This window comes from Mesoplodon bidens (assembly GCF_964165515.1).
Source record: "Mesoplodon bidens genome assembly, chromosome: 1".
NCBI lineage: Eukaryota > Metazoa > Chordata > Mammalia > Artiodactyla > Ziphiidae > Mesoplodon > Mesoplodon bidens.
In genome coordinates, this window is record NC_138176.1 from 7,559,274 (window position 1) to 7,577,558 (window position 18,285).

An 18,285-nucleotide genomic window follows, 5' to 3' on the forward strand; every position below is an offset into this window, starting at 1 on the left:
AGTTACCACCCCAGTGATGGACCCTTCAGGCCTCAAACTCCAGAGTGACCCCAAAGGGAAAGGTCTGTCTCTACCATGAGAAACAGCAGACGATGGTTCTTGATTTATGGATTCCCAGCCGAGCATCTGTAATGGGTAGGCAAGCCAGTGCTGGGGTCGGAGGGGGGACCTGGAGACCTGCCTCAGCCTTCTGAGGTGAGGGCACCTGTCTGCCATCAGAGTGGGTGGGTCCCACGGCCGGGCGGGTGGCATCTGTCGTTCTGTCAGTGTGAGGCGTGTGCAGTTTGATCCCCAGGGAGGTGGAGGAGTGACATGTGATCGTCCCCATTGTCCGCGGTGAGCCCTGGGGTTGAGGCTGGCCGACCACGTGGTCACTCTGTGACCTTGGATGAGCTGCTCTCACCGCACAGTCTCTGCTTCCTCGTTGGCAGCACAGCAACAGCTCTCAAGGAGTTTGTCTAACACAGGGTTTGAATGAGAAAGTGCAGGAGAAGCACCCAGCACAGCAGCCCTTCTAAACAGGCGAGAACCAACGGGACTGGCTTTGTCTCTTCGTCCTGGTGCCCCGTGGACAGTGTCCTCATACCTGCTTGCCGTCTCCCAGCTACCCAAACCTTGGGTTGCCTGCGTGGGCTGTGTAGGTGATTTTATTGATGCAATGAAAGATTGCAAGTCAATTAAGGGAAAATGTCTGAGGGCAGCGGTGCCAGCTGCGTGACTTGACTTTACAACTTGAGGCTGGTCTCAGGTGTTTCCCAGCTCCCAGGCACGTCACTGTCCAGTCTGGTCTGATTACTGTGGTGGAGGGACCCCTGGGCTGCAGAGAGCCGTTTGAATCTACAGGTGACGCTGAGCCGGGGTGGGGTCTCTCCAGCGAGCTCCAGAGCAGCTCAGGACTTGGAAAGCTGCCCTTGAGTTCAGAATTTCAGGGTTCCTGGCTCGTAAGCTGGGACCAGAGTGGAGCCGCCACCACGGGGGGAGAGCAGGCCCTGGACGCCCACCTCACGGCCAGTCTCCGCCTCCTGCTGTGGCGCCGCTGGCCAGTGGCTGAGGGTAAGGTGGGCCCTGACCGAGGAGCAGTGGGTGAGCTTGGCTGGCTGAGCCCTGGCTTTGGGTCAGCGCCCTTGAGGGACACTGAGACACACAACGTTGGGGACCCTGTCAGTGAGTGGCCTGGGAGCCCCCTTTTGCCCTTGAGAAGTTCATGCCCTATTAGCTGTGGTCTAGGGCAAGGTCCTGAGGCTCATCTCTTCAACAGGCTTGGAGGAGATGCCATAAGGAAGGAGGGCCTGGGGAAGGCGCAGGCCACTGGGCTGCCTTCTGACCCCTGGCAGTCCCGGCGGAGACAGGGCAGTCCCGTAAGAGAACGAGCGCCAGGGGACTCCATCGGAGCTGTTTGTTGGAAAAGAGGTGCCGAGCATGTGTGCTCCCGGCCAGAAGGGGCAGCTGAGGTTGTCCCCCGCCCCAGGCATAAGCTACCGGTCACTTGCCCCTCCAGGGACTGTCCCCCGTGTTGAGAAGCATGCAGAGGTGTGTCCTCACCTGGACGGGAAGCCAGTGGGTCCTCGCACCTGGGGATCTGCTGTTCCCCAAGCCCAGAGCCTCCAGCCCTTGCACCCAGGCCACGTCCCCTTATCCCTCCTCCGGTTCTGCAGGGCCACCCACGTGAGGCTGGGCCTTTGGGGGAAAGCAGACCATATATCACGTTTCCCCCCAAGTAGAAGCAGGGCCGAGCGTCCTCAGCTGCTTTGAAATGTGCTCCTTGGCGGCGTATTTGCTTTTCAGTGATGCCCTGCATGGTTCTTTCTAGCCCGGTCAGTTGGGAGGGTCTTTCCCACCTGGTCTGAGTGGGTGCTGTTTGCCTTGCCCCCAGTGGGAAGCACCAGCTTTCCAGACAGAACATCAGGTGCTTCTTCCGGGCAGAGGGATTCACCAGGAACACAAGAGGCTCCCTTGGGACTCGGGAGGGTGAAGGAGCCCAAACACTGAAGACCAGGAGCCACCCGGGAAAGGGTGTGTCCAGCACAGCACGGGTGGGGGCGTGTGGACTCCAGACACGCCCACCTGGCCAGCGTGTGAGTGTCTAAGAGAATGAGTTTAAACAAGTGATAAAGGGTTCTGGTTTTGTTTTTAAGCTCTGCTGGGCAAAGGAAAAGCATCTGTCACTTTTCTCTGTTGCGGTTCCCCGGTGAGGTACGGAGCCTGCACCGTTCAGGCTGCCGGGACAGTTCCCCTCGGCAGCTTTAAGGAGTCAAAGTACAACAAATGCTTGTCTTTCTGGAGGTACAGAAGTTGTACTTTTTTTTTTTTTTTAACTAGCTGATGTGCGTCCCACAAGTCTAGACCCCTGCTTAAAGGACACACCTCGTGCGTGCACACTGGGTTAGCAGCGTTCACCCAGCAAGGCTTGAGTGGGGAGGGGGCAGTGGCCTGGGCTCCCGGGAGCCTGGGAGCTGCCTGCTCAGCCTGCTGTCTGCCCAGCTCTTACCTGAGCTACATGGCCTGAGAGCATCTTACTTGGAGGCCGTGACTCGTTAAGATCCATGTTGTATTTAAGGAACTAATCTACTTGTCAGGGCACTCTGTAGCCATCTGTGGACCGAGCCGCCAGCTGCTTTTGCAGAGAACACTAAAATCAGGGCTGAGGAGTGGCTTCAAACCAGCTGCCCCCCAGCCCCCGCCCCCATGGAGCACACCCAGCCTTCCGGGAGCCCCCTTAGTGTGGGTCACCCCCAACAGCCCAGCCCCTGGGTGCTCAGAGGGCCTGGTGAGGCCACATTTCCCCACACTTGTGTTTTTTCTTAATAGCTTTATTGAGAGGTATAAACTCAAACGCCTATACCATTCATCTCTCAACGTGCCAGTGTGGTGGTGATTAGTATATTCACAGCTGAGTAGAGGCGCCCGGCTTCCAAAGACCAAGTAGCATTCAAGTTGCTGATAGTCCTAGTGAGGAGAGGGCTGCGTGTGCAGTGACCGCTGGGCTTCCTTCCTACCTGGCTGCACCGCTCATCACGGGGGCCTGTGGGCAGTGCCCGCGCAGGCATACTTCAGAGATAACTTGGGTTCTGTGCTGGACCACCACGATAAAGCAAATATCGCAAACAAAGCAAGTCATATGAACTTTTTGATTTCCCAGTGCATATACAAGTTATGTTTACACTACACTGTAGTCTGTGAAGCGTGCAACAGTGTTGTCTTTAAAAACAGTGTTCGCACCGTAATTTAAAAATACGCAGGGAATGGTGACAGTGGACTCACTCAACACAGGGTTACCACAAACCTTCAGTTTGTTTTTAAAAAACAACAACGACGACGACACGGTACCTGCAAAGTGCAATGCAACGAGGTGTGCCACTAGTTGCTCCTACACGCTGTGATGGCACGGCCACCCGCACTCTCGGTAAAGAAGAGTTCACTCCCTTCTATTCCCCAGTGCTAGTTTAAAGCCAGGTGGTTCTGTCTTCAACCTTTAATCCTGCTGTTTTTCTAGTACTTGACTTGGGGCTAGCGCTCAGTCAGGCTCGAGTGAAAGTTTTCTGCTGGGCAAGGTTCTAGATGGCTGGGTGTGTGGACACTGCAGAGCTCAGGTTAGCTGGCCTGTGCTCACCCCTCGGGCGCCCCAGGAACCCTGTCACCTTCCCAGACCTTGGTGCCCTACGTGCGGAGTGAAGAATAGAAAACTTCCTTCCAGAGAGGGAGAGACTGACACGAGACTCCCAGTGACCAGGCCATCTGATTCACATCAGATAGGGCTTCTAGGGTGTTCCAGGGGAGAAGTCTGAGAGCTGGGGGTTCATTCAGGAAAGTGAGGAGAGAGCTGTTTCAAAAGGCCGCACCAGAATCCTGAAACCTACAGTTGGCCAGGCCTTGGAGAAGGGCCCTTGCGAGTGCCGTGGGGAAGAAGCAGCCTAACCCATCACTGGGGGAAGGAGAGGGGGGCTCCAGCCCTGACATAAGGATGCCTGTGACAGTGAATTCATCATTACTGACCTGTCCACAGCTTGATCCCTGCTTGGGGCACCTGCCCTGCAGAAGTCCATCCCCTCTGGGATCTCTCACCTTGATCTGTCCTGGCAAGGCCTGGGGACAAGCCTCGGGGGGTTTCTGCAGCACTGGCGATGCGTCCCTGCTGGTGGAGGACAGGTGGGCTCCCCGCCTTGGCCTTGCCTTGCTGGGCACATCAGCCAGCTATTGCTGTGTGGCCGATCGCTCCAGAACTTCCTGGCTTCTAGGCAGCTGAGCTCAGCTGGGACTGGACAGTCTGTGGTGGCCTCCCCACCTCAGCTGGGACGGCTGGGCCCCGGCCCCAGGGTCCTTCCTCCCAGTGCCTCCCATTCCTCCCCAGCTGGTCTCAGGTTCCTGTGTGAATTTGGATGGTGTGACGCTGACCCCGGAGGCCCAGCCTTGGAAGAGGTGCCGCAGCACCTCTGTCACTCGGTGTGGGTCAGACTGAAGCACGAGGCCAGCACGTTTCCTGGGGCTGGGGAAGCGGACCCCCCTCTTGGCGGGGGGAGCAGCAGAGTCACACTGGGAAGGGGGCAGGTGTCACAGGCCATCGGGAACAGTGCCAGGTACAGGTGAGGTCCTTGCTGTGGGGGGGGGGGGTGCAAACCCAGGCACCTGCCGCAGGGCCGAGCCCCACTCAGGGGTCTCTCTCCCCTTCCCCCCCAGAAGCCCACCCTTCTCAGCAGAACAGAGGGCTGTCCCGGAGTGACTGAGGAGGTCTGCGGTCTGCTCCTGGCTGCGGGGACCTTGCGTCCTTCCCCTGGGGCCTCCCTACGTCTCCCCGCTTCTTTCCACACTCACAGTATTGGTGGAATGTGTGGAACATTGACCTTCACCTTGCTTTACCCATTCCAAGAGGAGGTTGAGGACACGTAAGCTTGGCCAGCAAGATGTCAGCTAGCCTTGCAGGGCAGCCCTCAGGGCATTGTGGTCAACAGGGACTCTGAGGCCAAGAGTGCTGGGATCAATTAGTGATGCCTGCCATGAGCACAGAATAAGAGTGGTTGTGTATCTGCATCCGTCGTCCGGGTTTGCTTCACTTCCTCCTCTTCCTCAGCCCTGAACACACCAAGGTTCGTCATGGCCATTCAGCTCCAGCCTGCACTGAATTTCAGGATGTTCCGATTTCACTTGTACTGTATTAGACAGATTGACTTCCACATCTCGGCCCTGATTGAAACGGACTTCACACTCCTGATTTTGTTTGAATTTTAATTTAATTCTATTTTTTGGCCATGCCGCGTGGTTTGTGAGATCTTAGTTCCCCGACCAGGGATTGAACCTGGGCCCCCAGCAGTGAAAGCGCCAAGTCCTAACCACTGGGCTGCCGGGGTATTCCCTCATGTTCCAGATTTGAAGTACCTTGACGAGAGCTGTTTCTTCCATAAGCCAGATTCCCTGTGTGTTTAGAGGTCCCTGAGGGAGCGTCCACGTCCGGTTACTCTTTGGGTCCCTAGAACCAGGCCAGGCTCTCACGTGTCAGAGCTTGGAGGTAAGGAAATGAGAAGGAATGAGGGTGGATGGGGTCTAGAGGGTCCAGCCTCAGCCTACACAGCTGATGAGCAGCTGAAAGCCCGTGGGCCGACGTCCACTTCAGTAACTGCCCTTTACTTCCGCCTTGGCCAGGAACCACGCTGTGTTCTATCAGGTCCCGAAGCCAGAAACTGCTCTTGGTCCTCAGCCTCCGGGCTGGAGGTACACTGTTCCTTGGTCATCACCTCCATTCCGAGATGTTTCTGCCCAAGATCCTGGGCCAGCAAGAAAAGGCTCACTCCCCCTCGGGCCAGGCAGGGCACAGGCAGGAGGACACCTCCTGGAGCGGGGAGCTCTTGGGTGCAAAACAAGACGTGAAAAGCGAGGCAACCTGAGAAAAATCGGGTTCTCTGCTGTGCGGGGAGAGGATATCTGCACTTGACCGAGTCTTCAAAACCAAACTGCGGCCTGGCCCCATCCCAGGCTGGCCCGGAGGTGTGGGGGGGAAGTGGACGCAGCTCTCTCGGCCTGGGAGAGCTGCCCAGGGACACCGCAGAGAGGAGACGGTTTGTCAAATGAAAAGGCAGATAGCAGTGTGGGAACAAAGATGAGATTTCCAACGGTAGCTGCATTTTTTTTTAACCTTAAAATAGTGCCACACTTAGCACACTTTTTAAAAAAAATATCTTTATTGGAGTATAATTGCTTTACAATGGTGTGTTAGTTTCTGCTGTATAACAAAGCGAATCAGCTATACATATACATACATCCCCATATCCCCTCCCTCTTGCGTCTCCCTCCCACCCTCCCTATCCCGCCCCTCTAGGTGCTCACAGAGCACGGAGCTGATCTCCCTGTGCTATGCGGCTGCTTCCCACTAGCTACCTATTTTACATTTGGTAGTGTATATAAGTCAATGCCACTCTCTCACTTCGTCCCAGCTTACCCTTCCCCCCCTGCACCCCGTGTCCTCACGTCCATTCTCTACCTCTGCCTCTTTATTCCTGCCTTGCCACTAGGTTCATCAGTACTGCTTTTTTAAGATTCCACATGTGTGTGAGCAACACACATCGTGTTGCGAATCACTGCCTTGCGGCCGCTCTCTAGACCACCTGTTCCCCTTCGCCTGCTCACATCGCCCCTCCTGTGAAAGGCGAGGGGAGCTGCTGTGGGGTGGGCACCTCCCCAGGGTGTCTGGGACAGTCATTGCCTTCCCTCACTTTCCAGAACTGCTTTCTGAATCAACTCCAGCCAACTGCAGAACATTTGTTGTTGACAGTTTAGAACAGTTTTTATAACATGGATAAACATGTTTACAAAGCAAGGGAGATGTCCCACCCCAACATGAGGCTCCGCAGCCTCCTTTCCCAGGCAGGATTCTGCCACCGCAGGCCCTGGGTGGTTGGGTAGACCCCTCAACACAGCCACGTTTCCGAGTTGAAAGCCGAGTCTCAGACAGCGGCTCGTTTATGTCCCAAGGTCAGCGTCTGGTTCCCAGTTTGGCCCCAGTCACGAGTTGCAGCTCTAGGTCATGGAAATGCAAGCATGTGAAATATGCTGCTTATCGGACCCCAGATCTGGTTCTGTGTCTGGCCTTCTGGAGATCAGACTGCTGAGCCCAGCCAGTAAGGGTTGAGCAGTGCTGCTTTGCAGGAAGTGGCCTTTTAATTGGGGGAGCAGCTGCATTCAAGGGGAAGCTGTTCTTTGGGTGGCAGGAGACACGATCAGACCCTTGGGAAGTGGTTCAGGCTAGAGGGCTGCCGGTGTGGGCCTGGTGGGTCCTTCCCTGCCCACTCCAGACCACGCTGGGCTTTGTGTGGCTGCGTCTCCTCTGCCCGCGTGGCCACCTGCACGTGAGGATGGGAGCTGTGCATGCTGCCTTCCAGGACACCACGCCGGTCCCAGGAGCTGAGAATCCGTTTGATTGATTGCTTCCAGAGGCTCGTGCTAAGTGTGCAGGGCAATTTGCCGTTGGTCTCAGATCTTTCTAAGGCCTGCACGGGTCTCCCATCTGTGGACCTTTCCAGGTACTTGTTCTGGCGTCAGCTGTCCAGACGACTGGTGCTGCCCAGAGGATCCTGGCAACTGCCCTTGGGCAGCAGTGAAGATCTTTGGGTGGACTTGGGCTGTGTGGTGGGAGGTCCTTTTTCCTCAGTGGTCCCAGCCCCACATGTGTGTCCTTTGGGGGCCTCAAGGGGTAGTCCCGCTGTACTTGGCCAACCCGTCAGGTGAGCAAGGAGGTGACCCTGCACAGGTGTGGCCATCCGCACATGTGACCGTCATCCCGTTATCATAGCCAGGCTAGCATGGGCGTTTTGAGGCTGCTGTGGTGTTGGGATGCTTCATAAAATCTGGTCCATTGTTAAAAGAGGGCTCTCTGGGGACCTCCCTGGCGGTCCAGTAGTTAAGACTTTGCCTTCCAGTGTGCAGGGGGTGCCGGTTCGATCCCTGGTCAGCGAGCTAAGATCCCACATGCCTCGTGGCCAAAAAACCAAAACATAAAAACAGAAGCAATATTGTAATAAATTCAATAAAGACTTCAAAAATGGTCCACATCAGAAATATCTTAAAAACAAAAAACCACAAAAAACAAAAGAGGCCTTCCTGCCTGCTGGGTCAAACACGATTATTGCAGCCATTTTCCTTTGGGTAAAACTGCTCAATAACTGAAATCTGAAAGCAGCAAAATCATGTCCCTGAGACAGTTCGGTTCTTGAGTTGCAAGCAACAGAAACAGACTCAGACCTTAGAAATGACACATGGCTCTGTAGAAAGGATGTCAGCTGAACTCACACGGTGTCCAGAAAGGCCAGAAAGTGGGTCTCGGAAACACCACAGGGCAGCTTTGCGTGGCAGGAGTACGGTCATCCCTTTTAGCCAACAGCAGCCCTTTCAGCCTGTGTCGCCTAGGGAAGGAGCAGTTCCAAGAAGAAATCCGGTGCTGTTATCCAAATAAGGTGGCATCAAGGCTGGGTGGCCAGAAAGTTACCGAAGTCCTCCCTGGGGCCCACCCCTTTCCACCTTGGAATTCATGAGGCCTTTGCACTTGGCATTCACTGGACCGCTGGCCACTCTTAACAAAACTCCGGCATCTCAGCCCGGCGTCGTCTTTGTTTTCCACTGAGTGTGTCTAATTGCACAATTATTTGTGTGCAGCTGCAGCTCTAAGCAATACCAGGTCCGGGGCAGACGTCAGAGCTGGCCTCGAGCTGGGGCTCTGTGTCCCTGCTTGTGCCAAAGGGAGCCTGAAACCAGCAAGTAATTGACACCAGGGGAGTTGGCTGAGCTCTCTGCCCTGCAAAGTCAATGCTGGACAAGTTGTTGAAAGCAGTGCACTGGTACACTTTCCCAGGTGTGTCCAGTTGCAGCTGGAATTATTCTGCAATGGATAGAGTTCATCACTGGAAAGGGGATTGTAGAAAGGGAATGGTCATCTTGACTACAGGGCCACCAGGACCCTCTGACCCTCATTGGCAGGTGTTTCCTCGGCCTCTGCGGGGTCCCTGGTGCTGTTTGAGGCAGTTCTCCTTGTTCCCTTAGCTTGTCTCCTTGACTGTAAAATGGGAATAAGATCAATCAGTGTTGTGTGATTCTTACCAGTCTTGGAGTTTGTGGGGCTTGTTTCTTGGGGTCCTAGCAGTGTCTAGTAGTTGGCAGCCTAGCTTTTGATCACAGACCCGTTCTTCATGACTTCTCATTAAACGTTGTGCCTTGCCTTTCTCCCCTAAATTCCCTTGACCGTAGAGGAAATAGGGCTTCTCCCTCCAGCCTGAGAGCCAGCCCCTAGGTTGGTACCCCATTTTCCATAGTCTCTGAAAGGGTCATTTGCCATCTTAATACCTACAGCTCTTAATCCATAATGTGTCAATTCTGTTCTGATACACTAAAATTTTTTCAAATTGTTAGAAGCATGTTGATTAACGTGAAGTGAGATAAAAACTCTAATTGCACCTTCATCTTCCCAGCATTTCCTGGGGTCTTCTGGGTACCTCTGTCCCCGACTCCAGCAAGACTCTAGGGGCAGAGGGTGCTGGGCACGGTGGCTTGAAAGTAATTGGATTCCAAGGTGTGCAGGTGGCTGAGCCCCTCCTGGAACTGAAGGAGCATGTATGTACGGTATCGCCTCTTTCTTTGTAGAAGCAGACCTTGGCAGTGACCTGGCTAAGCTGTCTCTCATCCTCAGGGCTGGGGGTCCCACGTGGTCCCCGTAAAGCCTGATCCTCAGCATACCCACACTATAGTCCCTGCACCTCATGCAAAACACCTGTGAATCTCGCCCACTCCCACCACCCACCGAGCTGTCCCCCACTCAGCATCCTTCCCCAGCCTGAGCACCTCTGAGCAGCATGATCCCCGTTGTATCTCCATCTCCTGCCTTACCATAAAGAGCTTGCAGCCGGTATCCAGGCCTCGGGCCTCAGGAACCTTGGGGTCTTGTGGACCAGCCTCAGCTGCATTCTGCATGCCCAGCCTGAATGAGGGCAAAGGGTGGGTTTTGCCAAAGAGAAAGGCGACCCAAGTCCAGGAGGGAGGCGATCGCTAGGCAACCCGGAGTTTGTTTCCCAGGTAACGGGATGCATGCATTGATGCTGTGGATGGACATGTTGTGGTGACGGCCCCTCAGCCTCTCCAGACGCCTGCCTTGTGCCCACTGTTGTTTTCCCATGTGGTTGCTTTTTAATTAACAACTCGGATTTCCAGTCGTGATCATGAACTTTAGAAACGTTGTCTGATTAACCCTCCTGCCAGCAACCCCCAGAGTGAAGTCAGGGTGTTCTTCACCCTGTGGGAGGGGCAGCCCGGGGCAGGCGAGCACATCTGCTCACGGTGCCCTGCGGGAGCCCAACCTTGGGCTCCGTAGGAGGTGTGTGGGGCGGGGGCCAGAATCCGGAGGAGGAAAGGGGTCCTTGGGGGCGTGGGCATCTCACTTGGCAGAGAAGGCAGGCGTAGGAGCTTTTGTGCGTCGACCCCGAGTTGGCACCAGCCGCCCCACCTTCCAGCTGCTTCCTCCGGTGAAGGACTTGCCACCTTGTGCCTCCATTTCCTCTTCTCTAAGGGGGACGGTGGTGGTGTCTCAAGGGTGAAGTGAGAAGGTGTGGGACCCATGTGAAATTACTGCTCCCCCCTTCTCCCTCCGTGGGGTCTCCGGGGCTCCTGTCCGAAGCTGTCAGCCTTGGTCTTTGGGGGAACCTTCTCTCCTGTGCACACAGCACCTCAGCTCTCGTGGCCCTGTCGGGCAAAGCCGGATGCTAGCAGGGCACTCGCCAGCCCCCCAGCAGCCCGCCAGCCTCGGTGCCTGTTCCCCGCCTGCCGTGTGAGTTGAGGGCTGGTGAGGGTGCGGGGTGGGGGATCCCTGTTCCCACTCAGGACAGAGAATGTGGAGGCTCAGCTCCACTTGGGGATCCAGGTCCTGAGGAGCCGGTCGGGCTTTGGCTGCCACTCGCGGGCTGGGAGGGACCGTGATCACTCGCGAGGCCCAGCCCGGGGCCGCCCAGAGGTGCCGTGCTCCCCCCGGCCACCCCAGCCTGTTCTTCGGAGGCCAGGACAAAAGCCTCTTCTCTGCTCCACATTCAAAGAGATGATTGTCCCCCGATGCTGCAGCTGTGGCGTGGGAGCGCCGTCTGGGGGCATGCGGGATGCCCACCCCCTGCCCTGTGCAGCTCCAGTGGCACTGTGGCCACAGCACCAGACGGTGGGGGGGGCTCCTCTTTCAGCATCTAGCCCAAGCGTGTGGCTGACTGGGTCCCGAGCCCTGGCGGCTAAGGAGGGGCCCCACCCAGCCTCAGGGCTGCCAGTGGGGGGAGCCCTTGCCAGCCGTTCTGAGCTGGGAGGCAGAGGTCCCGCAGATAAGCGTGTCAGCGGCCCCCGCTTTGGCCTGCAGGAGCTCGATCAAGCCCAGTGGCCAAGATGGCCACCAGAGGAGAGGATAAATAGATTCTGTGTGTGGGGAAGGAGACAAGATGGGCTGAGCTGGGCGTGGTGCAGTGGCCGTGATCAGAGTTTATCTGAACATCTGAAAACCTCGGATGCGTGGAAAGCTGTCTTCTTGTGACTTGTGCTCCGTGACATCAAACACTTGTGATTTGATGAGAAAACGGGAGGTGCCCTGTCCTGGCCACCTCAGTGCTGCAGTTTCTCCCGAAGCCCAGGGGTGTTTCTCCCATGCCCAGGGCCGGGGGGGCGGGTCATGGTGATTCAACATCGGGGCCAAAATCCAAGACCTTCCCGTGTGAACTTGAAAGGAATGGTTTTGTGGAGAGGAGGAATCGCCCTGGGCTGGTGCGTGTGCCGCTCACATGCCCCTTGTGACGGGTCCCCATGGCGGAGGGCGGACACTCCTCCCTCGTCTGGGTTGCAGGCGCTGCAGCTGCGCTGGGCCGGAGGCCCAGCACTTAGGCAGCGTGTACGGAGGCCCAACCCTAGCCTATGCCCCCCGAGCTATGGGGTCGAGCATCCTTTGTCTCCATCAGAAGCACCAAGACGTGAGACGGCTCTGGCTGGCCTAGGTTGCCTACAAACCACGCTTACTCTGTGGTCCTTTGAGAAATTCTGTTTGGTCTTTTGAGTCCCCGGCAAGCCGCTTGGCCTCACACGCACACCTTCTCCAGCATCTTGGACGGGCTTCCTCTCCTCACTTGGGCCAGGTGAGAGGGCCCCTGAGCCGTGCCCAGGGCGCCTGTCTCCCGAGGGGTTTCCTCCAGGAAGCTCCCATGGGATGCTGGTGCCTCTATTGTCTCGTTTCATTTTGGACCCTCTGGTGCGTGTGTGAAAGGGCAGTGGGAACGGGAGGCACTGCGGAGGGAGGGGCCGAGAGGCGGAGCCTGCTCCGGCCCGGGGAACCGTGGGCCAGGCCCCCCCTCCTGTGTCCCAAAAGCCTCTGGGCCTTGGTGGTCTAGGGGCATACGGGTAGCCACCGTGCTCTCCGTGGTGGCAGAGGCAGGTGTGGGCCTGACCGGGTCCCTGGGCCCGAGTTCCACGTGGCTGTAGAGCTTGCGCCGCAGTGCTGCCTGTTGGCTACACGTGTGCTCGCGAATGGAGGCATCTCAGCTCCTGCGGCAAGGGAGCTGCACACATGTTGCCGCTCGGTTTCCTTGTCTTGTCCCAGCATCCTCCCCGGAGGGGGAGGCACATGGACGGGGGGGTGCGGTACCTCATTGGGAAGCACGGTCGCTGCGCTGCCCCGTGGGACGGCCACTTCCCTCACCCACCCCTCCCGTCCTGTCCCCACCTCCCAGGTATCCGCCCCCAGATCATGAACGGCCCCCTGCACCCGCGCCCTCTGGTGGCGCTGCTCGACGGCAGAGACTGCACCGTGGAGATGCCCATCCTGAAGGATCTGGCCACCGTGGCCTTCTGTGACGCACAGTCCACTCAGGAGATCCACGAGAAGGTGGGCCCCCTCCTCACCCAGCCCGCCGGTCTGGTTCCCCCAGGCCGGGTGGCAGCAACTGGCATTCCGCGAGCAGGTGCTTGGTGCCGCCGCTGCCCTGCCGGGTCCCCCGCCTTTCCACCCTCAGGTCCCTGCTGGCCAGTCCCTCTCACCTCCGTGGGCCTCCCTGACCACGCCTCCACTCCCCCCACTCCCCTGGCGTCCCCGAGCAGGGCCCTGAGCAGCACAGCCGGGGTCCCCTCACCTGCGGGAAGCTGGCAACACCCAGGCCGCGTCCTAGCTGCCTGTTTTCCTGCTGGAATCCTCTCTTGCGTGTTCGAGGGCGACGGGGGCCTCCAACCTGTGCTCTGCTCGCCCCGTCACAGGTTTTGAATGAGGCTGTCGGTGCCATGATGTACCACACCATCACCCTCACCAGGGAGGACCTGGAGAAGTTCAAGGCCCTGAGAGTGATCGTGCGGATAGGCAGCGGCTACGACAACGTCGACATCAAGGCTGCAGGCGAGCTCGGTAAGTGCCCGGCGGGTGCCCAGTGAGTGCCCGGTAAGTGCCTGCTGGGGCAGAGGCGAGCCAGAACAGAGAGCGCACAGTGCCTGCTTCCGGCTGGAGCGAGGGGGTGGTTCCAAAGGGAACCTAGCCAGGCACACCTCCAAATACACAGGAAGAAGTGTCCTGCTGGGTTCAGAGGCCTCACCTTGGGACCTGTGGGGCTGGGCCGGGCTGTGTCACTTGGGAAGGATGCTAAGCCAGACAAGCCACAGGCCCTTCCCTGCAGAGGGGATGGTGAGTTGCCGCACCTCCGTGTTGACTGGCCAGGACCCATCAACCTGAAGTTAACTTGTGCTGGGTGCACAGCTCAGGGTTTCTGGGCCTCCTCCAGTGCTGGGAAGGCACTGTCTCCCCAAGGGCTGCTGTCCACACAGGAACCTTCCTAGGTCAGGGCCAGTGCAGGTGGACCACTGCACAGCCCCTCCTGCCCATCCCTTGCCTGCAGAGGCAGCAGATGGACACCCAAAGGCAGGGCTCCCAGCCGCTTTCCAGACCCCGGGCTGCAGGCGCCCCGAGGGGCGGGCCTTGGCGTGGCGGCCTCCCTGTCCCGGCACCTGGCGTGGGCTCTGAGCGTTCGCAGAGGCTCAAGGGACCACGCTTTGACAGCAGGAGTCCCCAGGCTGTCCTGCTGTCTTTGGAGGAGCCAGAAGGGTCCTTCTAGACTAGCCCCTGTCTGGTGACTGTCCTTCCTGTTTTTGAAACATGCCGGCCGGGCACCCAGTGTGTGGGGCTGAGGTCTGCCTGGTGCCCTGCAGCCATGAGGCTGAGAAGGGGTACCTCAAAATGGTCAGGAACCCAGGCCTTTATGCCCCTGCCTGCTCCCACCCCAAGCCAGCCTCTCAGCCCCACGGAGCCAGTGCTCCAAAAGCAGGCCAAGTGTATGCAGTGCCTTGCCTGGTCAGCTCAGCACCATACCTGAGTGTGAACGCCCACAAGGCGTGTGGTGTGACGGCTCCGGCCGCAGCCCACAGACACCCACCCGCCTGCTGCTGCTTCAGCCCAGGGCACCCCAGTGGGCTGCAGCCTTCCCTCCACCCCTTGAGGTCCCAGCCTGAGGGTGTGAGTGAGGGCTGCAGATTTGTTTTAGCAGTTAGTTCCCCTGCTTGCATCGGGGCTGCACCCAGTTCCTGAACCACGGGGTAGGTAAGTCTTGTGGGTGCGCGCGGTGGCGGGCGGGGCGGGGCGGGGGGGCAGGCCTCGGGGGGCCTGTTCTGAGTGGCGCTGGGTCTGGTCTGATTCTTCGTGATGGCGCCGGGCTGCTCTGCAGAGCGGCGGGTGGCCTGGGAGTTGTGGCTACGGCAGGTTGGGCTTGCCTCCCAGGGTGAAGCCCATGGATAAGGCAGGAGGTGGTCATGGCCCCACAGGTGCTGTTCTTCCCCTCCCGTCCCGAGTGGGGTGCTGGGCAGTGGTGGCTCAGAAGATTGATCCTGGTTTTTCTGGGTCACCCCTGGCCAGTCTCCATCATCTCACCCCCTTCCTTGTGGGGGTCACTTGACCCTGCACAAGAGGAGAAGGGGTTATGACAGCGGTGGCTTCCCACATGCACCCCAAGCCTTTGCTTCCAGCCTCAGCATCACTCTGAGTCCCTCTTTGTCGCCACGGAGAAACTTGGGAGGATGCAAGTCTTCAGAAGCATGTCTACTGTAAACTGAAATTTTCCCGTTTTCCCTGGCACTGAGAAGAATGTTTTTGTTTGAAAACAAATGTATTTTGTGCTCTTGATGGAGCTGAAATCTCGAGTTCGAGCGGTGACAGAGAATGTGGCTCGACACCCCGGGTGGCTCGCGGTCCTTTCCCTTCACCTACCTCCCGTCTCTGCAGCATCTGCCCCTTGTGACACCACCACCCGCAATGTGTGCGACATTGGGCTTCCTTGCCAGGTCCCGGCCACTTCTCTCTGGGGGGCGGGGGAGGGGGGGAGATGGGATCGGAGGTGCCCGCGAGGGAACGTCCCATCTCCGCAGTTGTAGAAGCTGCCTCGCGGGCAGACTCGGGGCCCGGGTAGGGCGGCCGTGTCCCCAGAGTCCCCCCAACAGAGGCCTGCCGGGGGCCTGCGAAGTTGAAAGATGTAAACGGCATGTCCGCGGTGGCCTTTTCATTGATCCTGGTCCAATTTGATAAGGGAGCTGCTTCGGGGACATCTGCTGGGCCGTCTTGAAGGCAGTTTTCAAACGTGGACTCTGCAGAAGGAAAATGGGCCCCTGTCCAGCCGTCCTTTGTCTCCAAATACACTTGGCAGCTCACTCGGTCAGCTGGCCTGTAGTGAGGACACAAGAGCAGGCGGCTCAGGTCTCTGCCCCTCCTGGTGACGTCCAGGCCCACGGCCTGTGTCCCCGGGAGGGCAGCTCCCCTCCAGCGTTCCCTGGAGGCCATTCCTGAAGGCTTCGGGGCCCAGGGCACCTCGCCTCCGGCCCTGACACGATGGGTGAGGTGCTTCCTGTTCAGAGCAGGGAGGGGCTGTGGGCCGCCTGCCGCAGGCGAGGACAGCACCTGGGCAAGTAGAGGGGCCCCCCCCCATCTGTAGTGTCACCCCAAGTTCCAGGAGGAAGCAGTGGGAGGTTGGAAGGTTGCTGGAGGGAGCTATAGGGCCCAGACTGAGCACCGAGCACTTGTCACTCTGGGAGCCTTTCTGGCCAAGCTCGTTAATCTGGCGTCCAGCCTGGTCCAGTTCAGAAGGCGTTAGAGCAAAGAGCAAAAGCATCAGCTGAGGGGAGAAGCAGCTCAGCTCTTGGACTTGGACTTTGGGTCCACGAGGGCTGCAGTCTTGCTCTGTGGGTGCCAGCAGCTGGTCCTGATGGCATTTGGAGAATCACCCTGAAGGTATGAAGAACAGATTAGAAGGAGTTTCCCCTCAAGAGGGTGGTCAAGGCTGTAGAGTTTCAGCCATCAGGGCAGGAGGTCTCAGGATGCCAGCAGCACCTCCTCCCAGGCCTTGGGGCACCCCAAGCCCATGTATCCTCTTTCCCAGGCCCTGGGGCACCCCAAGCCCATGTATCCGCTTTCCCAGGCCTTGGGGCACCCCAAGCCCATGTATCCGCTTTCCCAGACCTTGGTCTTGGGCTCTCCATACAGGCACAAGAGCCAAGGAGCTAAATTTCAAAGTTGTAGTGCAAAGGCGGAGAGATGGCCCCACTGCAGTCCCTTGTCCCCTGGGTGGGCTGGTGCGGTGCTTTATCTCGTGGACACACAGATTCTCTCCTCCAGCCTCATCACATCTCGTCCCACCTCCCAGGGCGCAGGGGGGCCCCTGGGCCTGGGCAGTTGACTGCGTCTGCAGCAGAAGGTCCACACTCGGCTGTTCTTCTGCTGGACCTTCCCCCTGGGCTTCAGGCAGAACAGATCAAGCCCCACGAGGAATGGAAATTGTCCCAGCTGCCAAAAGATTTTCTTATACCACTGGCATCTGCCTCCGCCTCTCCAGACTGCAGTAATCCTGACTTCTAGTCTAGCCCCAGATCCTGTGCTTGGTTATTTCAAAGGAAGTGGGTGCTGCAAGACGATTGACTTGCAGCTCGTGGAAGGTTTGTCAGCCTGGATCTCAAAACCTCATCCCCTGGCAGGTGGGGCAGCACATGGATGCTTTCACCCTGGGGGCTGTCTGTCCTCCTGAAGGGGTCACTGAGACCCTGGACCTCAGGGCAGCCCTCCTGGGGTGGCGACCCAGCTGCTGGTAAGGGTTTCTCCACGCATTTGGTCCCATTTTCTGTCCGGTGGAGCTGCAGGTGCTCTCTGCTCACGCTCCTGACCCGAGAAGATAGAGGAATGCAGGCGCCTTACAGGTGGCCTGGCCCTGCCTCCCTGGCTGTGACTCCTGGGGTCCCAAAAGGGACGTTTTGAGCTGGGCCAGCATGCTCCCTGGTTACCTATGTCCCTCCTTGGAAAGCGGCTTGACTGGCAGACCCCAGGCCTCGCCAGGGGAGCGGGGCTGGATCTAGGCCCGCCGGCCGTCTGTGTGGCCGCCCCTCCCACATCTGGCAAACATTCTTCCCCCAAACGCCCTCCCACTGAGGAAGGTCAGTGCCGGGATCCTTCCTGCCTGAGACTTGGGGTAGTTCTCCCTGCGGTCCTCAGCTGCTGGCTTCCTGGTGCTGGGAGATGCTAACCCTTCATCTCTGTTCCTCACACAGCCTGAGGGACCATCTTCACCAGCTGCCCTCAGCCCTGAAAGCTCTTTCAGAAAGCAGGGCGGGCACCTGTCTGCTCTGTTGTCTTTCTGTCAGAGCGGGAGGGTGACTAGAGTCCACTGAGCGAATGTGGGGCTGGATTCAGACATAGGCTCCATCCTGCCCCAGCCCACGGACCTGGAAGGTGTTAACTTTCTAATTCTTCTGTCTGGCCTTTAAAAAAAAAAAAAAAAAAAAAACAAGTAATAACATGTTCATTGCATTAGACTCTTAAAATACCATAAAACAAAAGGCCGGTCTCCATTACCCCAGCCCCGGCCTGGGAGGAGGATCCAGGAGGTTGCATTGCAAAGAGCCTCTGGTCTCCTGGACCCCAGAGACCGTCAGGAGGGGGCCCTACACGCTAGCTTCCTGGCGCTGGACGGGGATGGTGGATGGAGCTGGACTACTGCTCGCTTCCCAGGGACGTGGGGCCTGGAAGCACTGGGTGGGCCGGACATGGGGTCAGCAGGGGGCTGGGGGGGGGAGCCAAGCCCCGGACAGAAGTCCTCCTGGGATGGCTACGGGGCTGGAGGTCCCTGGGCCTCAGAGCAAGACGGTCTGTGTGCTCTAGATGACAAGCAGGCCTCAGAGACCCTCACCTGCCCGGGGCCATACACGTAGTCAGTGGCTGAATGGGCCACCTTTGCCACCCCAGCCCCTCAACTGGGTGGACTGGGAGCCCTGGTGCTTCCCCACAGA

General features: G+C 58.1%; 1 protein-coding gene across 2 annotated transcripts in view; it reads left to right on the forward strand.

The window, feature by feature from the left end:
- Positions 1-18,285, forward strand: part of CTBP2 (C-terminal binding protein 2) — a gene marked incomplete at its 5' end in the record, with an annotated part of 161,111 nt that overhangs the window by 134,462 nt on the left and 8,364 nt on the right. For both annotated transcript variants that reach the window (XM_081231276.1, XM_081231275.1), the window contains 2 exons: positions 12,717-12,871; positions 13,237-13,381. In XM_081231276.1, coding sequence (XP_081087402.1) covers positions 12,717-12,871; positions 13,237-13,381 — 300 coding nt within the window. The remainder of the gene's footprint in view (positions 1-12,716; positions 12,872-13,236; positions 13,382-18,285) is intronic.